General features: G+C 49.7%; 1 protein-coding gene across 14 annotated transcripts; it reads right to left on the bottom strand.

Moving 5' to 3' along the window:
* Nucleotides 1-214: 214 nt before the first annotated feature.
* Nucleotides 215-23,535, bottom strand: Msh5 (mutS homolog 5). 14 transcript variants are annotated; one of them, XM_050132372.1, is made up of 24 exons: nt 23,297-23,535; nt 22,003-22,126; nt 21,376-21,456; nt 21,174-21,236; nt 20,429-20,550; nt 20,135-20,244; nt 19,833-19,868; nt 18,504-18,586; nt 17,923-17,968; nt 8,577-8,715; nt 7,743-7,805; nt 4,609-4,791; nt 4,353-4,425; nt 3,901-4,010; nt 3,596-3,676; nt 3,209-3,317; nt 2,841-3,102; nt 2,606-2,732; nt 2,153-2,302; nt 1,774-1,848; nt 1,453-1,596; nt 1,236-1,373; nt 629-702; nt 215-363 (listed from the first exon to the last, which is right to left on the bottom strand). In XM_050132372.1, exons 2-24 carry the CDS (start codon nt 22,046-22,048, stop codon nt 252-254), a joined length of 2,427 nt encoding a protein of 808 aa, XP_049988329.1. In that variant the 5' UTR covers nt 22,049-22,126; nt 23,297-23,535; the 3' UTR covers nt 215-251. The 14 variants fall into 14 exon arrangements, with proteins under 14 accessions (XP_049988329.1, XP_049988332.1, XP_049988322.1 ...); XM_050132375.1 differs by lacking the exon at nt 23,297-23,535 and adding an exon at nt 22,208-22,607 and having other exon boundaries at nt 2,841-3,030; nt 3,209-3,296; nt 4,609-4,737; nt 20,135-20,294; nt 20,425-20,550; XM_050132365.1 differs by lacking the exon at nt 23,297-23,535 and adding an exon at nt 22,208-22,607 and having other exon boundaries at nt 2,841-3,066.
* Between the last annotated feature and the right edge of the window lie 1,122 nt (nt 23,536-24,657).

The following is a 24,657-nucleotide window of genomic DNA, read 5'->3' as shown; positions in this document are numbered from 1 at the left end:
TGAGAACTGACTTGTGGTGCAGGAACCAACCCACTTCTGCAAGAGCAGCCAGTGCTCCTAACCACTACATCCCCTAGCTCTCCTGTTGTCCCATTGGGTGGCATCTGGAAGGATTTTGATCCAAAATAAACTTTATTCCTAATACAAAACAAAAAAACGTTGTGCAGACAGAGAAGTCAGCATCTAGAGAAGAAAAGAAAGCGGTGTGGCGGGTCTCAGCTGTCAGGTAGCTGAGAGGATGGGGAAGGAGCTCAAAGGATGGTGGTGGCCGCTGGCAACACTTCCTGACTCATGAAGATGCCCAAGTCCAGGGTTGGATCTTCCAGATCCAGCTTCAGAAACTTAGTCACCAGTGCCTGGCAACTGCAGGGGAGAAAGAATCATGTGATTTCTAGGTCTGTGCACAGGAAACCGCAGCTTTGAAGAGAAATGGTTTCAGAGAGCAGCGTGGGTCCTGTCGGTTTTGTCATTGGCTGACAAGGTCTTGCTATGTAGCCCAGACTGGCCTTGAACACTGGGACTACAGGCATGTCCATCACACCTGGCTTGGTGAGGGGAGGGCACAGGGCTGCAGGAAGGCTGGCTGAGGCCCTGTGAGGGGGAGACGTTGGGGAGGAGCCACACTCACTTTTCCATCTGGTTCCTCCTCAAAAGCTCGTTTACAGGTTTGATAGGTTTCCCACTGCGGATCAGGTCTGAGACCTAGCACAAGAAGGAAAGCGGAGAGCTGCTGGGCGCACACGAGGGAAGAGGGCCTAGAACTCCACGTCTTCAGGAGGAGTGGGTATAAGGTGCAGAGATGCCCAGTGGTTAAGAACACTGGCTGCTCTCACAGAAGACCTGGGTTCAATCCCTGTCACCCACAAGGCAGCTCACAACCATCTGTGACTCCAGTTTCCTGAGATCTGCTGCCCTCTCCTGACGCCCACAGGCACACGTGGTGCAGACATAAATATTGCAGGGAAAACACTCATGCACAAAAGACTTTTTTTTTTTTTTTTTTTTTTTTGAGGCAGGGTTTCTCTGTGTAGAGCAGGCTGTCCTGGAACTTGCTTTGTAAACCAGGCTAACTTTGAACTCACAGAGATCCACCTGCCCCTGCCCATGGAGTGCTGGGATTAAAGGTGTGCACCACCACCTGGCAAAATACATAAATCTTAAAAACCACTTGAAGAGGAGCAGGTGTGCTGGAGGGAGCCCCGAGGTGGCAGTGGCAGCACACAGGCTCTCGTCACCTCTTTGCCACGAGCAATGAGCTGGTCAGGAAGCCCGGCCTGGGCAGCTGTGTAGGAGGCATGGCTGGCACTGGCAACACCTTGGCAAAGCTGGTAGAAGAAGACAAGGTCGTCCCCGTCCTCACAGGTCTCCATGGTCTAGGAGAGCAAACAGTGACTGTGGGACTCCCGGGGACCGAGAAGAGGGAAAGGCCACGGGCTGGAGTGACCCCCTCACCAAGTACTGCACTAGGGGTCCTTGTGGCAGCAGCTGCAGCTGAACCAGGCTCAGGAAGTTGGTGGCCACAAAGATGTGGGGGCAGCTGGGTCCCAGGGCTAGCCAGTGCCTGAGCACAGCAGCCAGAAGTGCCAGCCCGTCCACCTGCCAGAGGGCAGAGGTGAGGGGACAGAGCCAGGGCATCCGTGCCCTTCTGTACCTGCCCTGCCCCGCACCCACCCTCCACCCCCGTCTCTGCCCATCCATCCCCCTCCCTTCCCTGAGCTCCTCTCCTGCCCCTGTCTCTTCATCCTCCATCCCCGTCCTCATTCTCCTCCTCACCGTATTGGTTCCCTTCCCAAATTCATCAATGAGGACCAGGGACTTCTGGGTGGCATTGTTCACGGCTTTCGCCACCTGCTGGGCACGGGGTGAGCAGGGTTTCCTTAGCCTCAGCACTGGCTTCTGACGTGTCGCCACTAATAAACTTTGCACCTGCTTACAGCGACACGCCTGTCTGCTCAGCCCTCCCTTGTCAGCAGTGAGGAAGGCTCACAAAGGAGTCTCAGAAGTGCTTATGGTGTTGCTTCCTCCAGACTCTGACCCAGGTGCCCCCTGGCCCCAAGTACATAGGACATGCAGCTGAGGGAATGTGTCCCCAAGGGCGGGACCCAGGTCCTGCTTGAATCTCCCTTCCCCACCTCCTTTTGCTCCGTTTAACCTGGTTGAGGTCAATCATGAAGGTGGAGAGACCGAGGGAGATGGATTCACAGCTATGAATTCGGGTGAAGATGGCATCGATTATTCCAATTTCAGCCGCCTCTGCTGGCACAAAGCTGCCCACCAGGGCCATGAACGTGATCAAGCCTACCTGGGCATGGGAGGACACAGGACATAGGCCTGGTGCTATGGCAAAGTACAAATAGGTCAACTAAAGACATGAGTACAGATTAAAGAGAGGACACACTGTCCCTGTGTCCTGACTTCAGAATTGCTCTAAAGTCAGGGCTGTGGGTAAAGGCATGCCGGGAATGACACTGGATCTCTTCAGAGCTCGGTCAAGGGACCCGTGGGCGTGAAAAGGCCTATCCTAAAGAACTGGCTCTCAGTTCTCAGACATGTGTTTTAGGGAGCAGAGGATTTGGCCTGGCTGGCAGGTTGTATGGCTCCTCACCTGTTTAAGGTATATGCTTTTCCCTGAGGAGTTGGGTCCAGTGATGACTTTGACCCTCCCTTGGTCCCCACCACAGTCTGTGGAGTTGGGCACAAAGGTTCGTGCACACAGTTCCATCAGAGGATGCCTGGGGTGGGGGAGACACTGCATGGCCCAGGATCCAGGTGGATGAACCCCACACCAGAAGACGGACCCTGTGGGCCCTGTCTGTGTCTCCGCCCCACTCTGTCCTCACCTGCCATTCTTGATTCGTACCCCGTGGATTCGGGGAGAGTAGTGGGGTCTTGAGTAGCCATAGTCCCGGGCAGCACTGGCAAGAGCCAGTAGGACATCAAGGCGAGAGGCAAGGTCCAGTACCCGCGTCAAGACAGACGCCCGCGCCAGCACCTGGCACTGCAACTGGTACATCAGCAGGGTCTCCTGGTCTGGGGACAACTGGTACGTCAGCAGGGTCTCCTGGTCTGGGGACAACTGGTACGTCAGCAGGGTCTCCTGGTCTGGGGACAACTAGATTCAGTTCTGGGTCAAGAGAGGTCCCTGGAAAGACCTGGAAACAGGCTTACAGATGATACAGCCCGAGGCTCCCCCTGCCATGGCCCTCACCCCGGATCTCGCAGTGCAGGTCCCCCAGCAGTGCGTCCAGCTCCTTGGTTCGCGTGCTGCGGTAGTGCAGCTTGTCTTCCGAGAGAAACTGGGGCAAGGGTTCCAAGCTCTGGGCGTTTGTGACATGATTTCACTATGTAGCCCTGGCTGGCCTGGAACTCAAAGCAATCTCTCTGCCTCTGTCTCCCAAGTGCTGGGATTACAGTCGTGCACCACCATGCCCAGAGACTCCATCTCTTCCCGCAGTGTGCCCCCAACTTCTCTGTCTCAGCTAAAGCTCTGATTAAGTTAGACATGACCCCACATTTTGGTCAGTGCTGATGGTGAGATCTTCCAGCTTCTTTATCACGCTCCCCCATCCCCAGTAGCGGGAGTCCAGAGATTTACCATGAAGTCTAGTCCCTCAATCTCAAAGTCACTGGTCTCCACCATAAAAGGCAAGCGGGGAATGGAAAGAAGGAAGCCAATCTGGGGAGAGAAGAGAGACAGAGTGGGGGGTAACCTGCTCCACACCCTCTCTTCCTAGAGGAAGCCCCGACACCACTAGAATCAGCAAAGGTAAGCATGCCCTAGACTGCTGATCTGGCTGGGTGTCAGTCCCTGCTCACCACTCCACAGGAGACACGAGCAGCTGTCCTCCCCTCCAGCCCTCACCACAGTCCCCCGGAAGCTCCGCCCTCTGCCCTGCTCACCAGAGGGATGTAGATGACACTACAGGAAGGAATGCGGGCGTCCAGATTCTCCAGCTCCTTCTGAGCAACCTCGGTGAGGAAACTCGGAAGGCCCATCAGCCTTCGTTTTTCTAGGTGTGTATAGAATTACGTGCATGTAAAAGAGAAGGTCCAGGAAGATTAGGGGTTCTAGGACAACCCTGGCCACAAGAAACTATTTTTTAAAAATTCCTGATTAGCTGCTGGGCATGGTGCGCGTTATCCCAGCACTCAGAGGTGGAAGCAGAAGGACCAGAACTCTGAGGCCATCCTTAGCTATGAATTAAATTTGAGGCTAGTCTATGCTACAGGAGACTCTGTCTCAAAAACAACAACAAGAAAGATCTTTGCTCTGATTGGAAAGCTGATTCCCAGTTGTGGTATTTGGTGCTGGCTGACAGCCCCCGCCCCGCCCACCCATGCCCAGCACTCACTCGAGTCTATCTCAGGATCGATGTTCGGGAGGACCGTGAAGCGGTTTTCAGCAAGACTCTCCTCAAAGTTTACCTGAGGAGACAGATGGGAAGTTTCTTAGCACTCGGCAGCATGGTTCCTCAGCTCTCGGGGCCCAGACCCCCCCCTCACACGCACACGTCCTCTCCCCACCCTGCGCAGTCGCCAGTTGACCCCAGGACCTCCCACAACACATCCTCCAGACCCTCCCTGTTCCCCCATCCTGCTCCCGCTCACCACTTTCCCAATGAGGCTGGCGACGTGGTGCAGGTCATCGGAGAACTCCTGGGCAATGTCCCGAAAAAGCTGGATGGACTGGGGCAGGGAGCGGCAGGCATCCCTCAGGCCCAGGGCACTGTACACAGTCTGCAGGACAGACAGCCAAGGAAGGTGACCCCAACTCAGGGGAGCTGAGGGGGCCTGGGAACGAAGACCAATGGGGAACATGGGGAACACTGAGAGTTATTAATGCAGAAAGACACACAGTGAGACACACGTGACGATATACGGAGAGAAGAGGATTAACTTCTGTGAGAGGGGACAAGACAGAACTAGGAATAAAAGTCAAGAAGAAAGGGCAGGGAGGTGGCTCAGCAAGAAAAGCCAAGAGCTAAGTCTGCCAGTCTGAGGTCAGCTTCCAGAACCATGTGGTGGGAGGAGAGAGCCTCACAGGCTGTACTCCGGTTCACACATGAAAGTCACGGTACAGGCTAGCACAGACATACACCAAATAAAAACATTTTTTTTTTTAATTTTTGAGACAATGCTTCTCTGTGTATCCCTTGACTTCCCTAGAACTCCCTCTGTAGACCAGGCTGGGCTCGAGCTCAGAAATCCACCTGCCTCTGCCTCCTGAGTGCTGGGATTAAAGGCGTGCATCACCACCACTCAGCTAAATAAATGTTTTATGAGAAGAGGCAGCTCCAGCCTAGGGCCCTGCAGAGAGCAAGGGCTCAGAGTCCTTGAGAACCGACTTCCCAGGGCAGGACCAGTAACCAAGCCGCAGATCTAACCACTGATTAAATTTCTGGACACAGTCATAAGCACCTGAGTGGTCTCGCTCTGTGCAGAGCTGTAGAAACTGCAAGCGGCAGAAACAGTGGTAAAGCCAACAGTGAGCTGGACAGCTGACAGTCATCGGGAACGTCAGATAACAAGCTGCCACAGCCTGAAACAGTTGGGAAGCCTTTTCAGAGGAAAGGAAAGGAGATGCTCGTGAATAAAGACTGGAAAGTCGTGTGAGAGCAGGAGCAGAGCAGGTGGACGGAGGAGGAGGACGCAGCGGCCCATGCGGACCGGCCAGGCAGTTCTAGTTTTCTACGTGTGTTCACAGAGTGCTCCTGTGCGGTGGGCACTGCTGCCACCCCAGTTCACAGATGAGAGCCCTGAAGCACCAGAGGCAAAGACAGCCTCAACCCTCAATAAACAAACTCAGCACATTAATGGACTGGGCTTGAACCAGGTGTGTGGCCCCGCCCCCTCATGGTCTATCTGAAATTAAACCCAGGACCCAAGGGCCTCCCAGGACTCCAGTGCTGAGCTGTGATTCCTACCCTGTTTATTCTGAGACAAGAGCCCACTAAGTTACCCACACAGCTCTCTAATGCACTCTGTAGCCCAGGCTAGCCTTAAACTTGTTTTGGGGGAAGAGGACAAAGTCTCAGTTGGGGGTGGTGGCACAAGTCTGTAATTCCAGCTCTCTGGAAGTTGAGGCAGATGGATCACAAGTTCAAGATCAGCTTGGATGACACAGTGCATTTGAGGCTAGCCCGGGCTATATTTTTGAGATCGCATCTCTAAAGTAAGCAACCAAAGAAGCAAACATCAATGCTTGGGAAAAAGACACAGAAAGATTTATAATTCTTGCAACTTTTAAGTCTTAAATTGCTTCAAAAACTAAGGGCCAGCAAGCTGGCAACTACCAAGTCCCACAAACTGAGTCAGTCCTGGTGTCCACACGGAGGAGGGAGGAACTGGCCCTGCAGGTTTGCCTCTCGCCTCACGTGCTCACTGTCACACGTGTGCACCCACATTCACAGCGAATGTAATCAGTCTTAAAAACTAAGTAAAAACAATAGAATGGGGCTGGATCTTCCAGAGGTCCTGAGTTCAATTCCCAGCAACCACATGGTGGCTCACAGTCATCTATATGAGAGCTGATGCCAACACTATATATACAACAAATAAGTAAATAACTATTATAAACACAATAAAATGATTTTTTTTTATAATTTACTTATTTTTATGCGGGAATCAGATCCCCTGGAACAGGAGTTACAGACAGCTGTGAGCTGTTATGTAGGTGCTGGGAATTGAACCCAGGTCCTCTTGAAGAGAAGCCAGTGCTCTTAACCACTAAGCCAGCCCTCTAGCCTCCAGAATGTTAAATTTTAAAATTAAAAAAGATACAGGGGCTTGGTGGCATACACCTTTAACCCAAACACTCAGAAGGAAGGCAGAGGAGAGCCAGTCTCTGTGAATTTTAAACCAGCCTGGTCTACACGGAGTTCCACGACAGCCAGGGCTACATAACGAGAAGCTGTTTTAAAAAAAAAGTAAATAAATGTAGAGTGTTGCTCTCCTCCTGCTGTCTGAGACCCAGAGGTAGGATTCTAAGCTCCTTCTCCAGCACCGTGTGTGCCTGCCTGCTGCCATGCTTCCTGCCATGATGACAACAGACTAAACTCCTGTCAGCCCCAGCTAAGAGTTGTGTGGTCATGGTGTCTCTTCACAGCAATAGAACACTAAGACAATAAATACATAGATTTCCTTTACTCTGCTTTATGATTATGTATAAATATTTAGTCACATCAGCCCAGACAAGGCATGTCATTAATTCTAGCTTCTGTCCCAGTTTCTTTACGCTATTAGCAGCAAACCTCATGATCCTGGGAAGCTGGCTCGGCAGTTAGAGCCCTTGTAGCTCTTGAAGACCCAGATTTGTTTGCCAGCACTCGCATGGTGGCTCACAAGCATTCCTAACTGCAGTTCCAGGATCTGGTGCCGTCTGCTGGCCTTTCTAGGCTAGGCATGCACATGCAGCACAAACACACATTGAACAAGAAAGACGGGTACAATAATAAAGGAGGGGCCTTGTGGTTCTGATATTAGCAGTCACATCAGTGCCGGCTCTGTAGTCACCCAAGGGCAGTGCTCATGGAAGGTGACAGGACAAGGGCAGAAATCACACTGCATGTATTTTTGATACTGTCTGCAGCACAGAGTTTGGGAGACACATCAGTGGGTGTAGCATGGCAGGTATCCAGAGCAGAGAAGGTCTGTGTACAGATTCAAAGCTTAACTGGGGTTTCTGAACCTAAGAAGGGGCACCTGCAATCCCAGAACTCAGGGGAAGGGGCAGGAGGCCTTACCTTGTAGAGGACTTGCCAGTCACTGACCTTGGTGTGGGACAGCTTCATGCGCTTCAGAATCAGCTACAAGCAGACAAAGGAATAGCCATCATTGGCCATCTTGCCATCAGACACCCCACAAGAGGCCCACAGTCCAGGCGGGAGACCCAGGTTTGGCCCCTGGCACCCACATCAGGAGGTTGACAAACACCCATAACTCTAGCTTCAGGGGATCCACCATCCTTTCCTGGACTCTGCAGCCACCCACACTCACGTGCGTGCACTCCACACAGACACGCCTAATTTCACTTGTTTGTTTAAGATAAAATCTCATTACATAGCCCTGACTGAACTGGAACTCACTATGTAGATCAGGCTAGCCTCAAACTCACAGGCCTGGCTATAAATGCGTATAATTAAAAACAATATCTTAGGCTGGGCAGTGGTGGTACACGCCTTTAATCACACACGGCACTCGGAAGGCAGGCAGATCTCTGAGTTAAAGGCCAGCCTGTCTACAGAGCGTGTTCCCGGTCAGTCAGGAGCACACAGAGAGATCTGGTCTACAGAGCAAGTTCCTGGTCAGTCAGAAGCACACAGAGAGACCCTGTGTGAAAAATAGTCAGGGGTGATGGCGCACAACTTTAATCCCATCACTTGGGAGATAAAGGCAGGTGGATCCCTTTGAGTTCCAGGCCATTCAGGTTGCATGGTGAGACCCTATCTCAAAACAAAAAACAAATACTAAATTTAATAAAAATAAGAAGCCCAAGGCTTTCCATAAGCATCAGCCTCGTTCCCTTGCCCTGACCTCCACCATGGGCTCTCAGCTTCATTCCCTGACCCTGAGCTCACAGGCACGTTCTTGATGTGGCTCAGGAGACGATGCATCATCTGAGCCGTGTCCAGATTCTGAGGCATCAGGAAAAATTGAATGACATCCAGACGGGAATTGAGTTCTCTTAGCTCCTGAGTTGGACGGGTAAACCATAGCCTGCGGGAAGATTAGAAGTCACATCTCATCATCTTGATTTTGCTTGGAAATCTTTGGGGAGTGTGGTAGTATGTGCCTGCAGCACACTACAGGAATGAACTGGCAAGTCGGGGCCCCGTCTCTGTGGGCATGTTTGCATCACGATGGCTGTCTGCGTGTCGTGGATTTGATGGAGGAGACCATGTGTCACTCCATGTGGATATGTGATAGAGAGTGTCAATATTTTAGAGCGAGAGCAGCGTGTTGTGGTATCTGTGTGCCAACACTATAGATTTCTGCAGCTGAGTGGGAGCGGCTGAGTCACTCTGAGTTTGCTGTCTGTGTGTAGCTGTGACAGTATCTTAGGGAAACAGCACAGACAAAACCTCATCTTTTCATGTGCTTTCTGTGCAAATGCCTGTAACGAATTCTCATTCTCTCTCCTACTCTCTTCCACTCTTTCTTCTGGCGATGTTTAAAGTTGAGTCAATGCTTACTCACTATCCAAGCAACAAACTATTGAGCCACACCCCAGCCTGCATTTTTTTTTTTTTTGAGACAGGTTTCACATAGCTCAGACTGGTCTCAAACTTGCTATATGGCCAAGACTGACCTGGAACTCCTGGTCCTCTAGCTTATACTTCCTAAGTGCTGGAATTACACTTGTGTGCCACCAGACCACTGCCCAGTCTGCTATTCTTTGTGTGTGCACGTATTATGAGTGTGAGTGTGTGTGTGTGGACAGGAATGTCATGACACCCGGGAGATCAGAGGATAGCTCTGGAGCTGGTTCTATCCCACCTCTATGTAGGTTCAGGTTGCTAGACTTCTGCAGAAAACACCTTTACCTGTCGAGCTGTCTGACCAGTCCCTAGCCTGCAATTTCTTTTTTTTTTTCTTCCTTCTTTTTGTAAGGGGTGTGTGTGTGAGAGCTTAAGGAGCCCCAAAAGGCAGGCAGTGGTGGCTCACACCTTTAATCCTAGCACTCGGGTGAGTTCAAGGCCAGCCTGGTTTACAAGAGCTAGTTCCAGGACAGGCTCCAAAGCTACAGAGAAACCCTGTCTCTAAAAACAAAAACCAAAAAAGAAAAAAAAAGGAGCCCCAAAAGGGAAGACTGATCCCCTGGAACTGGAGTTGATGTGTCTGTGAGCTTATCAATGTGAATGCTAGTCCTTGAATTTTCTTTGAAAAAATTACATTTAAAATTGTGTGTTTGTGTGTGTAAGAGAAAGAGAGGAAGAGAGGGAGGGAGGGAGGGAGGGAGGGAGGGAGGGAGGGAAGGAGGAGGGAGCATGTATGTGCCATGGTGCACATGTAGAGGACAGAGGAGAACTTGTGTGAATTGGTTTTCTTCTTCTCTCATGTGATATTTGCACACTTGTGTGAAGGTGTATTGCTGTGATTGGTGTAATAAAATGCTGAACAGCCATTCAGCCAGGCGGTGGTGGCACACGCCTTTAATCCCAGCACTCGGGAGGCAGAGGCAGGCGGATCTCTGTGAGTTCAAGGTCAGCCTGGTCTACAAGAGCTAGTTCCAGGACAGGCTCCAAAACCACAGAGAAACCCTGTCTCGAAAAACCAAAAAAAAACAAAAAAAAAAAAAATGCTGAACAGCCAGTAGCTAGGCAGGAGGTATAGGAAGGATTCCGAGGAAAGAAAGGAAAAGGAGGAGTCACCAGGAGATATGGAAGAGAAGCAGGATGAGTGGTACGGGACAGAGTGTGGATTAATAGATGTGAGTTATGAGTTAGTTAAAAACAAGCCTAAGTTAAGGCCAAGATTACTGTTTTTTTGTTTGTTTTGAGACAGAATTTCTTTGTGTAACAGCCCTAGCTGTCCTAGGTAGATGAGGCTGACTGCAAACTCACAGGGATCTGCTTGCCTCTGCCTCCTGAGTGTTGGCATTAAAGGCTATGCCACCACTGCCCAGCTTGGCCCAAGCTTTCATAATTAATGAAGCTTCTCTGTGCTGTTATTTGGAATCTGCCTGGCAGGACAGAAAAAGACTTGCTACAATATGAGTTCTGGGAATTGAACTCAGATCACCAGGCGTAGTGACAAGTGCCTCTGTCCACTGAGCTAGCACCTCAGTCTACTACGTTTACACTTCCTTTTTCTTCTTGTTTAGAGACAAGGTCTCACTATGTAGCCTTGGCTGGCCTAGAGCTCAGAGTCTGCCTGCTTCTGCCTCTGATAAGACTCAACCTAGTCACCATGTCCAATTCTTCTTAAATGTTTAATAATGGTCATCTCTTAGAAGAGGAAGGACGTGTAGAGACGGTGAAGGTGTTTCAACAGGTGGGTCTGATTCATGCATGACTAGTGTGTACAGATGTCATCACACCTTTTGCTGCCAGAAGTATTACCTGTTAAGTTAAATTACTCTACAGCAGAAATGTCTCATCTGAATTTGTTTAATTCTGTGTGTGGGATTTAATTCTGTAAGAACTTTAGCCTGGGGTTCTTTTCTATGTAATAGCAAGCCATTACTCACGCTATCTGAGAGCCAGCAAGTGGAGACCTGGGCCTGAGGGTGCTCACCTCCCACTTAGCCCATAGCCAGTTATGTTCAATCAGAACACCCCAAATTAGAAAAAAACCAAAGATGCATTTCAGTTCAAGGGTGGGTTTTGGCCACCCTCGTTCTTCTCCAAGGAAAAGAGCGCTGGGGCCACGGCAGTGTCGGCCGGACCAGGGAGCTCTGTCCCAACTCTGTAGAGCACGAGACCCACCTAGCAACTTCCTTCTAGGACACCGCGTTTACCAGACTCCTGTTCTGTTAGCGACCCGAGGAAGTGAGGACTGAGTCAGTAACTTGTCCAACACCGCACTGCTAATGAGAAGTGCATGTGGGTGTCAGCTGGGAGCCGCTGCAGCCTGCACTTCAGCACTCAGTGCTGCCTTGCGGGTCCCGTGTGGAAATCTGCCCCGTGGTCTCTCATGAGCAGAGGATAATCGTGGACCTCTGATCCTCTTCCTTCCACCTCTGTCTATGTGATGCTGGGGAAGGAACCCAGGGAAACACACTACCAACGGAGCTACATCCCTGTTGTGGAACGTTATTTTAGCTAGGCAAAGAAGTGTTACTTTTGTTTATCCTGAGGAATATTTAACTGTGTAAAGGTGTGTCACTTTTGTTTATCCTGAGGAATATTACTTTAACTGTGTAAAGGTGTGTTACTTTTGTTTATCCTGAGGCATATTTAACTGTGTAAAGGTGTGTCACTTTTGTTTATCCTGAGGAATATTACTTTAACTGTGTAAAGGTGTGTTACTTTTGTTTATCCTGAGGCATATTTAACTGTGTAAAGGTGTGTCACTTTTGTTTATCCTGAGGAATATTACTTTAACTGTGTAAAGGTGTGTTACTTTTGTTTATGCTGTGGTATATTACTTTAATTGTGTAGAGGTGTGTTACTTTTGTTTATGCTGTGGAATATTACTTTAACTGTGTAAAGGTGTGTTACTTTTGTTTATCCTATGGCATATTTAACTGTGTAAAGGTGTTTCACTTTTGTTTACCCTGCAGAATATTACTTTAACTGTGTAAAGGTGTGTTACTTTTGTTTATTCTGAGTAATATTACTTTAACTGTGTAAAGGTGTGTCACTTTTGTTTATGCTGTATTTATTCAACGATGTAAGGATGTGTGCTTAATTATGTAAAGATGTATTGCATCTGTTTCACCTTGACTGCCTAAGGCACCTGATTGGTCCAATAAAAAACTGAACAGCCAATAGCTAGGCAGGAAGGGGACAGGCAGTGCTGCCAGGCAGAGAAAATAAATAGGAGGCGAAATCTAGGCTCAGAAAGAAAGGAGGAAAAAGGAGAGAATAAGGAACATGCCTGGGGCAAGAAGCCAGGCAGACGCCAGACAGACAGACATAGAGAAGCAGTGAGAGTAATATATACAGAAACAGAAAGGTAACAAGCCCCAAGGTAAAAGGTGAAGAGAAACAGGTTAATTTAAAAGAGCTAGCCAGAAATGTGCCTAAGATAGGTAGAGCATTCAAAACTAATAATAAGTCTCATATTTGGGAGCTGGTTGGTGGCCCAAAAGAAAAAGCCTGGTACACATTCCTAGTCCTTACTCTATTCCTCCCCTTTAAAAAATTTCCATGTATTAGCTAGGCGATGATGGCATATTTCTTTAAACCCAAAAGAGACAGAGACAGGCAGATCTCTAAGTTTGAGGTCAGCTTGATCTACAGAGTGAGTTCCAGGACAACCAGGGCTACATAGAGAAACCTTGTCTTGAAAAAAATAGAATGGCCACGGAGAAACCCGTCTTGAAAAACCAAAAAAAAAAAAAAAAAAAAAAAAAAAAAAAAAAAAAAAAAAAAAAAAAAAGAAAGGAAAGAAAGAAAAAAAACAGAACAAAACCAATTTTTGTGTATGTGTTTAAGTCTGTGTGAGTATGTGCAATGGATGTACAAGTACGTGTCTTAGAGGCCAGAGGGTCTCGTATCCTGGAACTGGAATTCCATGTGGTTCCACGCAACTGTGAGCAGCCTGGCATGGGCGCTGGAACCTGAACAAGGATTCTTTAGAAGAGCAGCAAGTGATGAGCCACACACACAACCTTCTTAAAAAACAAAGTCACACCTCCCAAGCAAGTGTTACAGGTGTGTGCTACTATGCCTTGAGATAGACACACACACACGATGATCTTGCCATGTAGTCAAGGCCTCAAACTTGTATTACCTCCAGCCCCGCCCTTTCTGAGTGCTGCGATTAGAGGTATTTGCCCCATGCCTGGCTTTCTCCTTCTTTAGCATAATTCTCTTCTCCATGGGAAAGTCTCTTCCTCCATGCTAGGCGTGCTCATCTATTCCTGTAATCCCAGCATCCAGGAGGCAGACAGGAGGATCATCAAAAGAAGGTCACCTGGGCCTTTCTAGCAAGTTTCAGACTGGTCTGGGATGCATAGTGAGACCAGATTCCAGCAAATCCTCTAAGACCCCCACTTTTCACTCCCTGCTTGGAACTCAGGATTTACATCTGAAGCATTAAAGAATGTGTGGGTAATTCTGTTACTCAGAGATCATCCTCAGTCCCCAGAAGGGATGTGTTGCAGTGGGGCAGGCAGGGAAAGGAGCAGCCCTAGGCCTGTCTGCTAGCAAAAGTTTGTATGTGTTCTGAGGTTCTGGAGACGATGCAGCTAGTATGCTTGAGTTTCTGTACTGTGCACACTCACTGAGTATTCTACCTACAAAGTCATGTGCCAGACACGGGCAACAGGAACTCACAAGTATAAGGCAACTGGTTCACCAAGAATCCTAACCTGATGTGAAAGAACGCTGGGCCACACGGGTACAAGGAGGTGCACACTCACCTCTCATGTGCACTGTGAGAGCTTCACCTAAAAGGTCAGAGTGCAAAGGTTGACAGGGTGACTAGAATACAGGGTAGAGCTAGCAGAAAAGGATTTACGAGGAATCTGGAGATGTGAACCTGAAAATTAAAACCAAGGTGAACAGGGGTGTGACGATTGGTCTAAATCGTCAATGTGAGTTGTGCCGGTGAAGGGTTGTTAGATGTCCGAGTTACTGTGGGCATTGTTCCTTGGACAGCAGAGGAGAGGGTGCCTGAACTGTCCTTGCCCCACTATCACGCTGATGATTATCTCGAATATCACCAGAGAATTTTCGTCCGGCGACGGATGGAGATAGAGACAGAGACCCTCATCAGAGCAACAGACTGAGCTCCCAAGGTCCAGTTGAAAGGCAGGAGGGAGAAGACAAGGAAGAAGCAAGGAAGTCAGAACCACAAGGGGTTGGTCCACCAACTGAGGCAATGTGCCTGTTCTAATGGGAGCTCACTAAATCCAGCTGGACCGGATCTGAATGAGCATGTGATCAAATCAGACTGATTGTGGCTGACAATGGGGGCTGACTGAGAAGTCATTGATAAAGGCACTAGGACTTGTTTTTACGGCATGTTCTGGCTTTTTGGGACTCTAGTCTATATGGATGCACAGCTCCCTAGGCCTGGATGTAGGGAGGAGGGTCTTGGACTTCCCACAGGGCAGGGTTCCCTGCCCTCTCTCAAGCAGGGTGGGAGAGGGAGGAGGGGGTGTGGGGGAAGTGGGAGGGAATTGGGAGGAGGGGAGGAAGTGTAAATAATTGAATGGAAAAATAAAAATAAAAAAAACAGAAAAAAATTGTCAATTTGATACAGTCTAGAACTATTTCTGAGAATGTCTGAGGAATTATCTTAATTATATCCTCTATATACAGTGCTATATAATATATATTACATACATAGATATATTATTTGTGCTCTAATATAAAAAAGTGTGCTTGAAGATCAGAGGGCAAAGCAGTCACACTAGGCAGCCATACAGGCCAGGCAATAGTGGTGCACACCTTAATCCCAGGACTCAGGCCAACCTGGGCTATACAAGATAGATTCAGAAACAGATCCAGGTGGTAGTGGCTCACACCTTTAATCCCAGCACTAGAGAAGTGAAGACAAAAGTGATATGGCTGGGAGGAGAGGGGAATATAAAAGGGAAGAGACAGGAACTCTACTGGCATGTGGAGTCTGAGGATTCGTGGAGACAGGATCTTGCCCTTTTGGGCTGAAGATTTGGTAGAAGTAAAAGGTCTCTCTAGTGGCTGGCTGCTTTGCTTTTCTGGTTCTCAGCTTGAACCCCAATATCTGTCTTTAGGTCTTTATTATTCGTGCTACACACTGACGTGGAGAACTGTGAGCAGCACTGTTCCCTGGGCTTAGGATCTTAGACTGAACGAGGGGAAACCTAGTCAACACTGGTACGCACGCAAGAATCCTCGCTCTTATTCTCTGCTCTCTGCTTTAACTGCAGATACAATGTGAGTTCCCACGGCAATGGGACCTGGAACCGTGAGCCAATAAACCCTTTTGCCCTTAAGTTACTTTTGATCAAATATGCTGCCACAGCAACAGAAAAGAAACTCAGGAAGGGACCCTACACACCACCCTACAGATCACACCACTCTCAGGAAGGGACCCTACACACCACCCTACAGATCACACCACTACATATGCTAAGCTTTCCCGTGACAGGGAAGCGTCCTTGTTTCTACTTAAGACTTTTTAAGAAGTGGACATGCCCAGATCTATTGGTCAGGCCAGCCTGTGATTTAGAATGAACGGCTCATTTAGAGAAAGAGACCAGAGGCAGGGACCATTTTGGAGGTAAATGCAATGCTTCTGATTAACATCCTGATAGCCAGAATTAGATTGTTAAGAGGGAGGAAGGATGGCTAAGAGATTCCAGGATAGAGACAAGAGACACCAGTGAACGACTGAATATGGAGGATGAGGGAAAGCATCAGTCCAAGGTGCCCATCTTGAGATGTTACACTGCCAGCAATGCCATCAGCTGGAAAATGGCAGGAAGACGTCCTGATGCTCTGAGCTGCAGTGTCTATGGAAACCACAGGTGGCAACAATATGCAGCTGTCAGACCACGTATGTAATCCTGCACATAAATGTGGGCGTTAGGTCAATAATTCCTGTTTTGTTTTTTGAGACAAGGTCTCAGCATGTGGCTCCAGCTGTCAGGGAACTCACTGTGTAGACCAGGTTGGCCTCAAACTCACAGAGATCCTCTGTCTCTGCTTCTTGGGCTATGATTAAAGGTGTGCACCCCTGCACTTGGCTAATTTCTGTTTCGTTTGCTATCAAATAGGGTCTCAGGCAGCACAGCTGCCTCCATCTGATTTTTTAAAGACCATTTTATTTACCATTTTTTAATGTGCATGTAGGTCTGTGCACTACTTGTGTGCCTGGTCCCCTGAGGTCAGAAAGGGGCTTCAGATCCCCTAGAACTGGAGTTACAAAAAGTTGTGAACCTCTGAACCTCCATTTGGGGGCTGGGAATCAAAGGTCTTCTGCAAGAGCAGCCACTGTTGCCGGTAGGTGGTGGCACAAAATTTTAATCACAGCCAACTAGGGCTACACAGAGAAACCCTGTCTGGAAAAACAAACAAACAAACAAACAAAAAAGAGCAGGTAGTACTCGTAACTGCTGACTCCTCTCTCTAGTACTATATCTACTACACCTCAGCTAGTACTCATAACTGCTGACTCACCTCTATCCCTGGCCTCCAATTCTTTTTTTTTCCTTAGGGTTGGGGGGGGCGTCGAGACAGGGTTTCTCTGTGTCTTTGGAGCCTGTCCTGGACTGGAACTCACTGTGTAGACCAGGCTGGCCTTGAACTCACAGAGATGCCTGCCTCTGCCTCCCAAGTGCTGGGATTAAAGGTGTGCACCACCACTGCCTGGCTAGCCTCCAGTTCTTGATTGATTTTACTACCTCAGCCTCACAAAAGCTGGAATTATGGGGGGAATGTGCCACCATGGTCTGTTTGAATAACTCACTGTGTGTGTGTTTGTATGTATGTTTCTGTGCATGCTAGGTGTATGCACACGCATATCTGCGTATGAAAGAAGCTGATTGGCACTGGGGATCTTCTTTGATTGGTCGTTACCTTATTTTTCAGAAAAGCGTTTATTACAGGTATTTGTTTTGTATGTTACATGTGTGGTCCCATGCCGACCAGAGCAAGCGAGTGAAGGTGAGAGAATGTCTACCGTGTGTGTCTGGAAGTCCTACCTCGGGTCTGTAGGTCTATGTTGAGTACCTTTACCTGCTGAGCTGTCTTGCTAGCTTGCCACCTTATTGTTTGAGACAGTTTTTCTCACTGAACCTGCGCTCACTGGTTTGGCTAGACTGACTGCCTCCCGGCTCTGGGGCTGTTGTCTGGGTATCCGGATGCAGACCTCACGTTCGTACAAGCACTCTACTCTCAAGAGCTAAGTTTAGGGAAGACATCTGGAGAGGAGGGATGCCTAGCTTTATTTAACTTTTTTTTTCCTAGTCTGGGGATGGCGCATCATACTTTGAGTATCCTACCACTGAGCCATGCTCTTAGCTTTTGATATGGTGTTAAATTATCTTGTAATCCATCTGTAGTTTGTGGTTAAGTTTCTACTGCAGGTATGTGTGTGTTTGTATATTATTCATGACCATGTGTGTATCTGTGCTGACAAAAATGAGGGCAATACAGCCACTATGCTGGGCAGTTTTTATTTCTAGTCCTACTAAATCACAGTGTTTGCATGGCCTGTGGGCGCTGTTAGCAGGCCTTGGTATCCCGTGTGTGTTTGTTTATAGACACGTCTGAAGGCCTCGGTATCCCGTGTGTTTGTTTATAGACAAGTCTGAGACCCACTCACCTGAGCAGCTTCTGTCCCCACTTAGAGCGGCATCTGTTGAGGATTCCTGTGGGGTATGCATAGGGGTGAACTTGTTACAAGGAGGCCTAGATACAGGACACAAAGGCAGCCAAGTTAGGGCCTGGCCACAAATTGCAGCCTGGATTATCACGGGAGGTTAGGAAAAGGGATGGATACTCAGCTAGGAAAACATACAAATGGACATAGCCACAGCTCACAAAGTCCAACACAATATGTAAAACTTAAACATAACGCAGTGAGAAACTGGACACTTGGAGCCGTGTCCTTAACTCACCCTAAAGCTTGAGGAACCAGATAAAAACTATACAAATCAGTTATACAACGCTCCTCTGTGAACAGAGCGGCATGCAGACAGAGCCGGAGACTGATTGGATAGGGCACAGCCGACATGCAGATTACACTACATGGCTAGGTATAAAGAAGCTCAGGCTGAGAGTGGGCACAGCGACCGAGACCTGGCTGGTTGGCTGTAAAGCAGGGAGAAGAGACTGTACACATCTCCATCAACTGCTTTTCTAGCAGGCTTTCCCAGCATGGGGTGAACTATAGGGCACACCTACCAAAGAGGCTGAGCCCTTCCTTCAGCCCGCTGGCTACTTTGTACACGGAGGGGTGAGACTCGCTCTTGAAGATCTGTAGAACGCTGTCACAGAGAAATGAGGACGTCTGGACAGCTGCGCATGTGTGTACATATTTATTTGTGTTTTTAAGACAAGGTCTCTCTATGTAGCCCCAGCTATCCTAGAACTCACTAGTACTTAGACTAGGCTGGCCTTGAACTAGTGGAAATCCCCCTTCCTCTGCCTTCCAGTGCTGGGATTAAGGATGGGCCACCACAGTTGCCTGTGTACACATATTTGTGTGCAAGTGTGCATGCTCTCACACACATGTGCAGAAGCCAGAGGACACGGGAGTGGCTGTCCTCTTTCTCTCTGTCTTGTTCTCTATTGAGGCAGGGCCTCTCATTGAACCTGGCTAAGACAGCAGCCAGAGATGCCGAGCGCTTACATAAAACTCAGACCTTCAAACCTGAGTAGCCAGAGCTTTCGCTCACTGAGCCAGGTTCCCACTGGCATGGTGACGATTTTTTTTTTTAAGTAACAAAAGGAGCTGGGAATTGAGAAACTGTAATTTAAGTTCATAATAATTTTTTTTTTGAGACAGGGTTTCTCTGTGTACTCTGTAGCCCTGGTTGTTCTAGAATTCACTATGTAGACCAGGCTGGCCTTGAACTTCCAGAAATCCTCCTGCCTCTGCCTGCCTCCTGAGTTCTGTGATTAAAGGCTCAAACCACCACCACTCGCAATAATAATCTTTTTTTTTTAAATATATGTAGCCCAGGCTGGCCTCGAACTCATGATCCTGCTGCCTCTGTCTCCTCCAGCAAATCGTATGGGCAGGAGGCACACACCACACCGGCAAGCAATAATAACCTTGATGTGAGGTTTATTACTCACTTTTGTGTTTGCCTCAGCCTCTCCCCTTAGGAAGAGAAAATGAAAGCCAGGCTTGGCAGCTCACACCTTTAACCCAGCACTTGGGAGGCAGAGGCAGGTAAGTCTCTGTGAGTTCGAGGCCAGCTTGGTCTACAGAGTGAGTTCCCGACAGCCGGGGCTGTGTCGAGACCCTGTCTGGAAGGAAAGAGAGGAAAGGACAGCCTGGAGTCATCACTTCAGGGAGCAGAAGGCTAGCCCTGCAGGCAGCACCCTCGGGTCCACCCCCAGCACTGAAGCCTTGAGCTTTAGTTCCTCCCTTCCCCCCCACCCCATCACCCTGTCCTTCTAGGAGAGAGATGTAACCGCCCCAGGATGAGAGAAACTAGAGCCTTCTTAGGATTATTAGAGCGTTAAGCTCAATCCTTTTGTTTCTGAAGGCAGTCTCCACCTCACCTGTAAGTGTCTTGATCTATGCTCACCAAATGGGTCCTGAGAACAGAAAAGAAGCGTTCATTACACGCTCTGCTCCCTTGGCTCCTCTGTCAGTACTGTCCAGTCTTCTCCCTGGTTCTCCCATGTGTCCTAGCATGGCTCCACTGTCCCCATCCCTCTCCCGTGTCTCCCGTGTCTCCACTGTCCCCATCCCTCTCCTATGTCCAGCACATGCCTCCCGCTCTTCCCCATCCCTGGCACCTGGCTTACTTCTTAGACCCCCAGTCCCTCTACTTTGGTTGAGGTTAGGGTGAATCACCTACAATACAAACTTCTTAAATCCCAGGATAGGGACGCTGACATTATAATCTTCCAGTTCGACCCCAACTCTTCTCCGACTCAGGAACTTGAGCAGTCCTCCAAGTGCCCGGACCTGGGAAGGGATCGGCAGCAGAGCTGGAATAAAGCCTAACGTTCCAGAAGCTGGATGACACCAATACCAAGAGAAACTGTCATTTTCCAGGGCTGAGGCAGTCCAGTCCAGAATGTGGCCTGGGACTGGGAGCCCATGCCTTCCCCAGCTGCTTCCCAGCCCTCACCCCAGTGACCCAGCTCACCGTGAGAACACAGTCAAAGGGGATAACGGAGGAGAGGAAAAGGGTTTTCTCAGTAGCAGTCATGGACTCTGGGATGAAGGAGTAGTTTCCAGAAAGGAGACGCTGTTTGCTTATCTCTGGACCTATGGGAGGGTAAGGGGCGAAAGGTCTGATAACTCACTTGCTCACCCCAGTTTAACAAGAACAGAAGCAACCTCCAGCTTGCCCAAGTCCACAGACGTGGTTAAGGAAAGCTTGAGCAAGAAGCAGACATGCAGACTTAGTCTGACTTTTCATCTTTGTGTAATACAGATGTCTGGCTATACGCACAGCCTGAGAGGGACAAGTGATGTCTGGGGCTGTACATTTTCTAGGTCAGAAAGATCTTATGATAAAGAAAAGAACAGTAAGTCCCGATATCTGGCAGGACAGAACATTCCCGTCCTGTTTGTAAGCTTGGAGTTTGCAGCGTCTTATGGGTCAGGATCCCAGAAACATTGGCTTTCCTTTCTATGCAATAATGACTTTGGCTTACAGTGGGAACTCCAAGCGGCTGAAAGTGTGGTCACTCCGTCCTAAGGCACCTAAGCCAGCGACTTCTCAGTAAGTTGGGTTATTAATGACAAAGTGCAGGAGAGATCCTGGGGACACGGTGACAGGCATGGGAAGTTGTTTGCAGGTAAGAACAGACAGGGGAGGTCTCTGATACTGGGGTGAGATTAAGGGAAGGGACAGGGGATGGGTCTGACAAGATAAAAGGACCTACCAAAATCCACGCTTGGCAAAAGTACGATTTCGGGTCTCTTTGGCTCTCTCTGCTCCTGGGAGGCTGTGGGGGCAAAGGGCCACGGTTCTGCACATGACAGTCCTGTTGATGTCCCATGCTCCCTCCCAGCCAATTTGGCCTCCCGATACTCTACATTCCAATAGTCCTTTCCACTTCCCGTCTTTATGCGGGCGGCCCTTACCAAGCTTCCCCAGAAACCGAGCCATAGTCTCATCTTGTTTGGCACTTGTAATGACAGACTGGGGGTTGATTTCATCCAGAACTTGAAAAGAGAAGGGATCAACTGAGTCAGAGGAAAAGGGAAGCTCTCTTCTTGACACTGTTCCCCTCAGGAATTTATTTTCTCCACCAGGCATGGTGGCGCATGCCTTTGATCCTAGCACTGGGCAGGCAAGCCAGTCTCTGAGTTCGAGATCAGCCTGGTCTATCTACATAGTGGGTTCCAGGAATACAATATAAGACCCTGTCTCAAAAAACCAAAACCAAAATAAAAGAATTTATTTTCTGTCTGTTAGGGAGTGCTCTGCACACTGGGAGCATAGTCTGGAATGAGATTTAGTGCAGTAGTAATACTCCAGGGGTGGAGGAAGGGACGTGGGAGTGTCCTGGAAACAACCACTAGACTAGTCATGAGTTTGCCGGGGACTGAGTCTACAGCATTTAACACACAGCAAGAACCTAATAAAGTTGCATTGAATACTTCATTCTCCCAAACTGATGACTATAAAGTAGATTAAGGTCACATAAGGACGTATGAGTGAACACGCTCCCAACCCCAGAGCAGAGGAATGAAGGGTTCTGTCCCCACCTCTCTGGAGAAGCTTCAGGCTCTCGTGGTCTGGGGCATCCGGCATGAAGTGGACAGTGGAGTCACTAGTATCATAGTAAGCAATGCCCAGATAGCCCGAACTCCACAGCACGCACAGGTGGATCTGCCCCGCGAGGAGAGGAGATCAGTATCTGAACCCCGGGGAGGGCAGGCTTCCCGTCCTCCCAGCCCGCCCCTCCGACACCTCGGCCGGCTCCTCGTCCTCCTCCTCTTCCTCGAGACCTCGAGGCCCCGGCATTGGGGCCTGCGGGCTGGGGAAGCTGGCCGAGGGCATCCCGGGTGCGGGGCCCGGCGGCGTCCGGCCAGGGGTGGCTCTGAAAGCCATGGGCTCGGCGACGCTGAGGACCTGGGATGAGGGGAGCTTCAGAGGCGACGTTTCCCCGGGTGGCCGGGTGGGGACACTCGGAGGCCACCCTTTGGAAGGTCTGCAGGCGCGAGCTGTCACTGTCAAATCTCCGCTTCCGCCCCCCACAGGGCCGCCCACTCGCGGCGTTTTCCCGCCTTTTTCGTCGCCTCAGTCGCTACAATCTACCTCACTGACCAACGGCCGCCAGCGCGGGGAAGGGCGAGCCCGTCTGCGGGCGGGGGGCGGAGCCGCGCTCGCCCCGCCCCCTCTTCGCCGCTACTGGCTGGAGGTGCCTGCCTAGCTATCCAATAGGAAGAGAGGGCGTACGCTGCAGCGCGGGAGGGAAGAGTCTAAGCGCTGATTGGTCTGTTTACAGCGGGGGCGGTGCCGGCGTGTTCAAAATTCCCGCCTCTGCCGTTGCTAAGCAGCCGGGCTTTGATTGATGCTGGGCGGAGCCCGCCAGAAGGTCGCTGGGCCAGCCCGGAAAAAGGGTCTGGGCGGTGGGGAGGGCTGGGGCGGGAAGGCCGACCTTAAAGGGCCAGAAGCGGGGCTCCCCCTCCCTGGAGAGGGGAGGGAGGCGGCGTTAACTCCGGCCAAGCCAGCAGCCACAACTCTGTTAATATTTGTACCCACTAAGTTAATATTTATAAAGAACTCGGAACGCTGTCTAGCCAACAAAGGAAGCGCTACATGAGTGTTTTAAATAAATAAGCGGAAGTAAGAACCAGCTCTCACTTCAGCCAGACTTCGCCTGAATGCACCCTGAATGCAAGGGATGACCACCCCCGCGAGAGCACCACAGGGCCTGATTATTTCTGGACCTCCGAAGAGGAAGTGCAAGTGTCTGAATGCACTTCACCCTGAAAGCAGAGCTAGTTACATCACACACACCTTTATCGGTTGGCGCCCTTACCACAGCCCACTCACCCCTAAGGAGACTGGGCATCATGATTCCTCCATGATAGGGCTGCATGGAAAGGAAGGAAGCCTTCAAGGATGGCTCATGGGGAAGATCGCCTTAAGCTCCAGCCCCAGGACTCCCAAATTGTCCTCTGACCTCCACACCTGCGGCTTGTGCCCTTGCACACACACACAATATAAGTACATAATTTAAAAACTGTCCCAGCTATCCTGCCTAACGTCCAGAGAGATGGTGTGAGGTGACCTGGCTCTGCCGGTCAGTGACTGGAAAATCCTCTCCACGGGGATGGTGGGAGCAGAGTTAAGGCTGGGTTAATGGTTACCCATGGCAAACTGTTGTGGAGTGGAGCTATAGAAACCTCGAGGAGGTTGGAGACAGCTCTGAGGAGTGGCAGGGAGGGACACGCCTTCCAATCTGGGGTGTGAAGAGATTAGGGACTGAACTGGCTACCAAGACCAGGAAGGCATTGGACACAGAAAGAGAAGCTGGTGAAAGAGAGAAAAGGGGCACAGAGATGACATGGGAGCGGAAATATTTCTGCTGCAGTCCTGGCTTCGGATCCAGGAAGCACCCCTGGGAGGTCCTAGGAGAGGGCAGCCTGAAAATTAAGGCAAGCTAACTTGAGGGTAGCAATCCGGGCAGCCACAGTCAATACTGGTGATCAGGGCAGCTGTGGCTGTAAAGGCAGGGGCCGGGCAAGGCTGTCAAACCTGTTTGAGACTAACTATAGCTTCGCCCGCCCGTGGAGAGCTCTGCTGGGCCGATGCCTGGTGGTCACTGATCAAGTGGGGAAAAGGGAAGAGTCTGAGACAGAAGGCTTCTCTGAAACCACCTTTCCCAGTCCCTGTGCGGATTCCGAGGGTCAACATGATGGAAATGCCAGTATATTTTATCTAAGGCCCAAATACTAAGTATCTTCTGCCTTTCTGGGAGGGGGGGTGAGAAATGCCTGCCTTCTCTGGGGAGGAGAAAGCCCCTGAGAGGAAGCTAGGGGAAGCCACTAACTGCTGGTTTCCAGCAACACATGCCCCTCTCACCCCCGCCCTCCAGCCTCTTTCAGCGTCCAGCCCAGTTTTGCTTCTAGGTCTTTCCGCGTCCAGCATGCTTTTCTCCAAATGGAGATCTTTTTTGAGCAGAATGTGAGTAGAAAAGAAAAAGGATGACTGGACAGTAGAAACTCAGAGCAGAGAGGCTGGTATATTGGCAGACATAGTTTAGATTTTTTTTAATAGATAGTAAAGTTAGATAGCAGCTCCGAAATCGAGCCCGTCAGTTACTTTTCTTCTCCCTACGTTACATAGATAACACTAAGTAACGCCACTCACGCTGGTCTGTCTGACCTTTGCTTTCTCTGATAGAACAAGCC

Source organism: Alexandromys fortis, unplaced genomic scaffold (genome assembly GCF_014885135.2).
Source record: "Alexandromys fortis isolate MF-2015 unplaced genomic scaffold, M_Fortis_MF-2015_v1.1 scaffold_422, whole genome shotgun sequence".
Taxonomy (NCBI): domain Eukaryota; kingdom Metazoa; phylum Chordata; class Mammalia; order Rodentia; family Cricetidae; genus Alexandromys; species Alexandromys fortis.
Note: the sequence above shows the minus strand (reverse complement) of the source record. Positions and strands in the feature narration are given on the sequence as shown.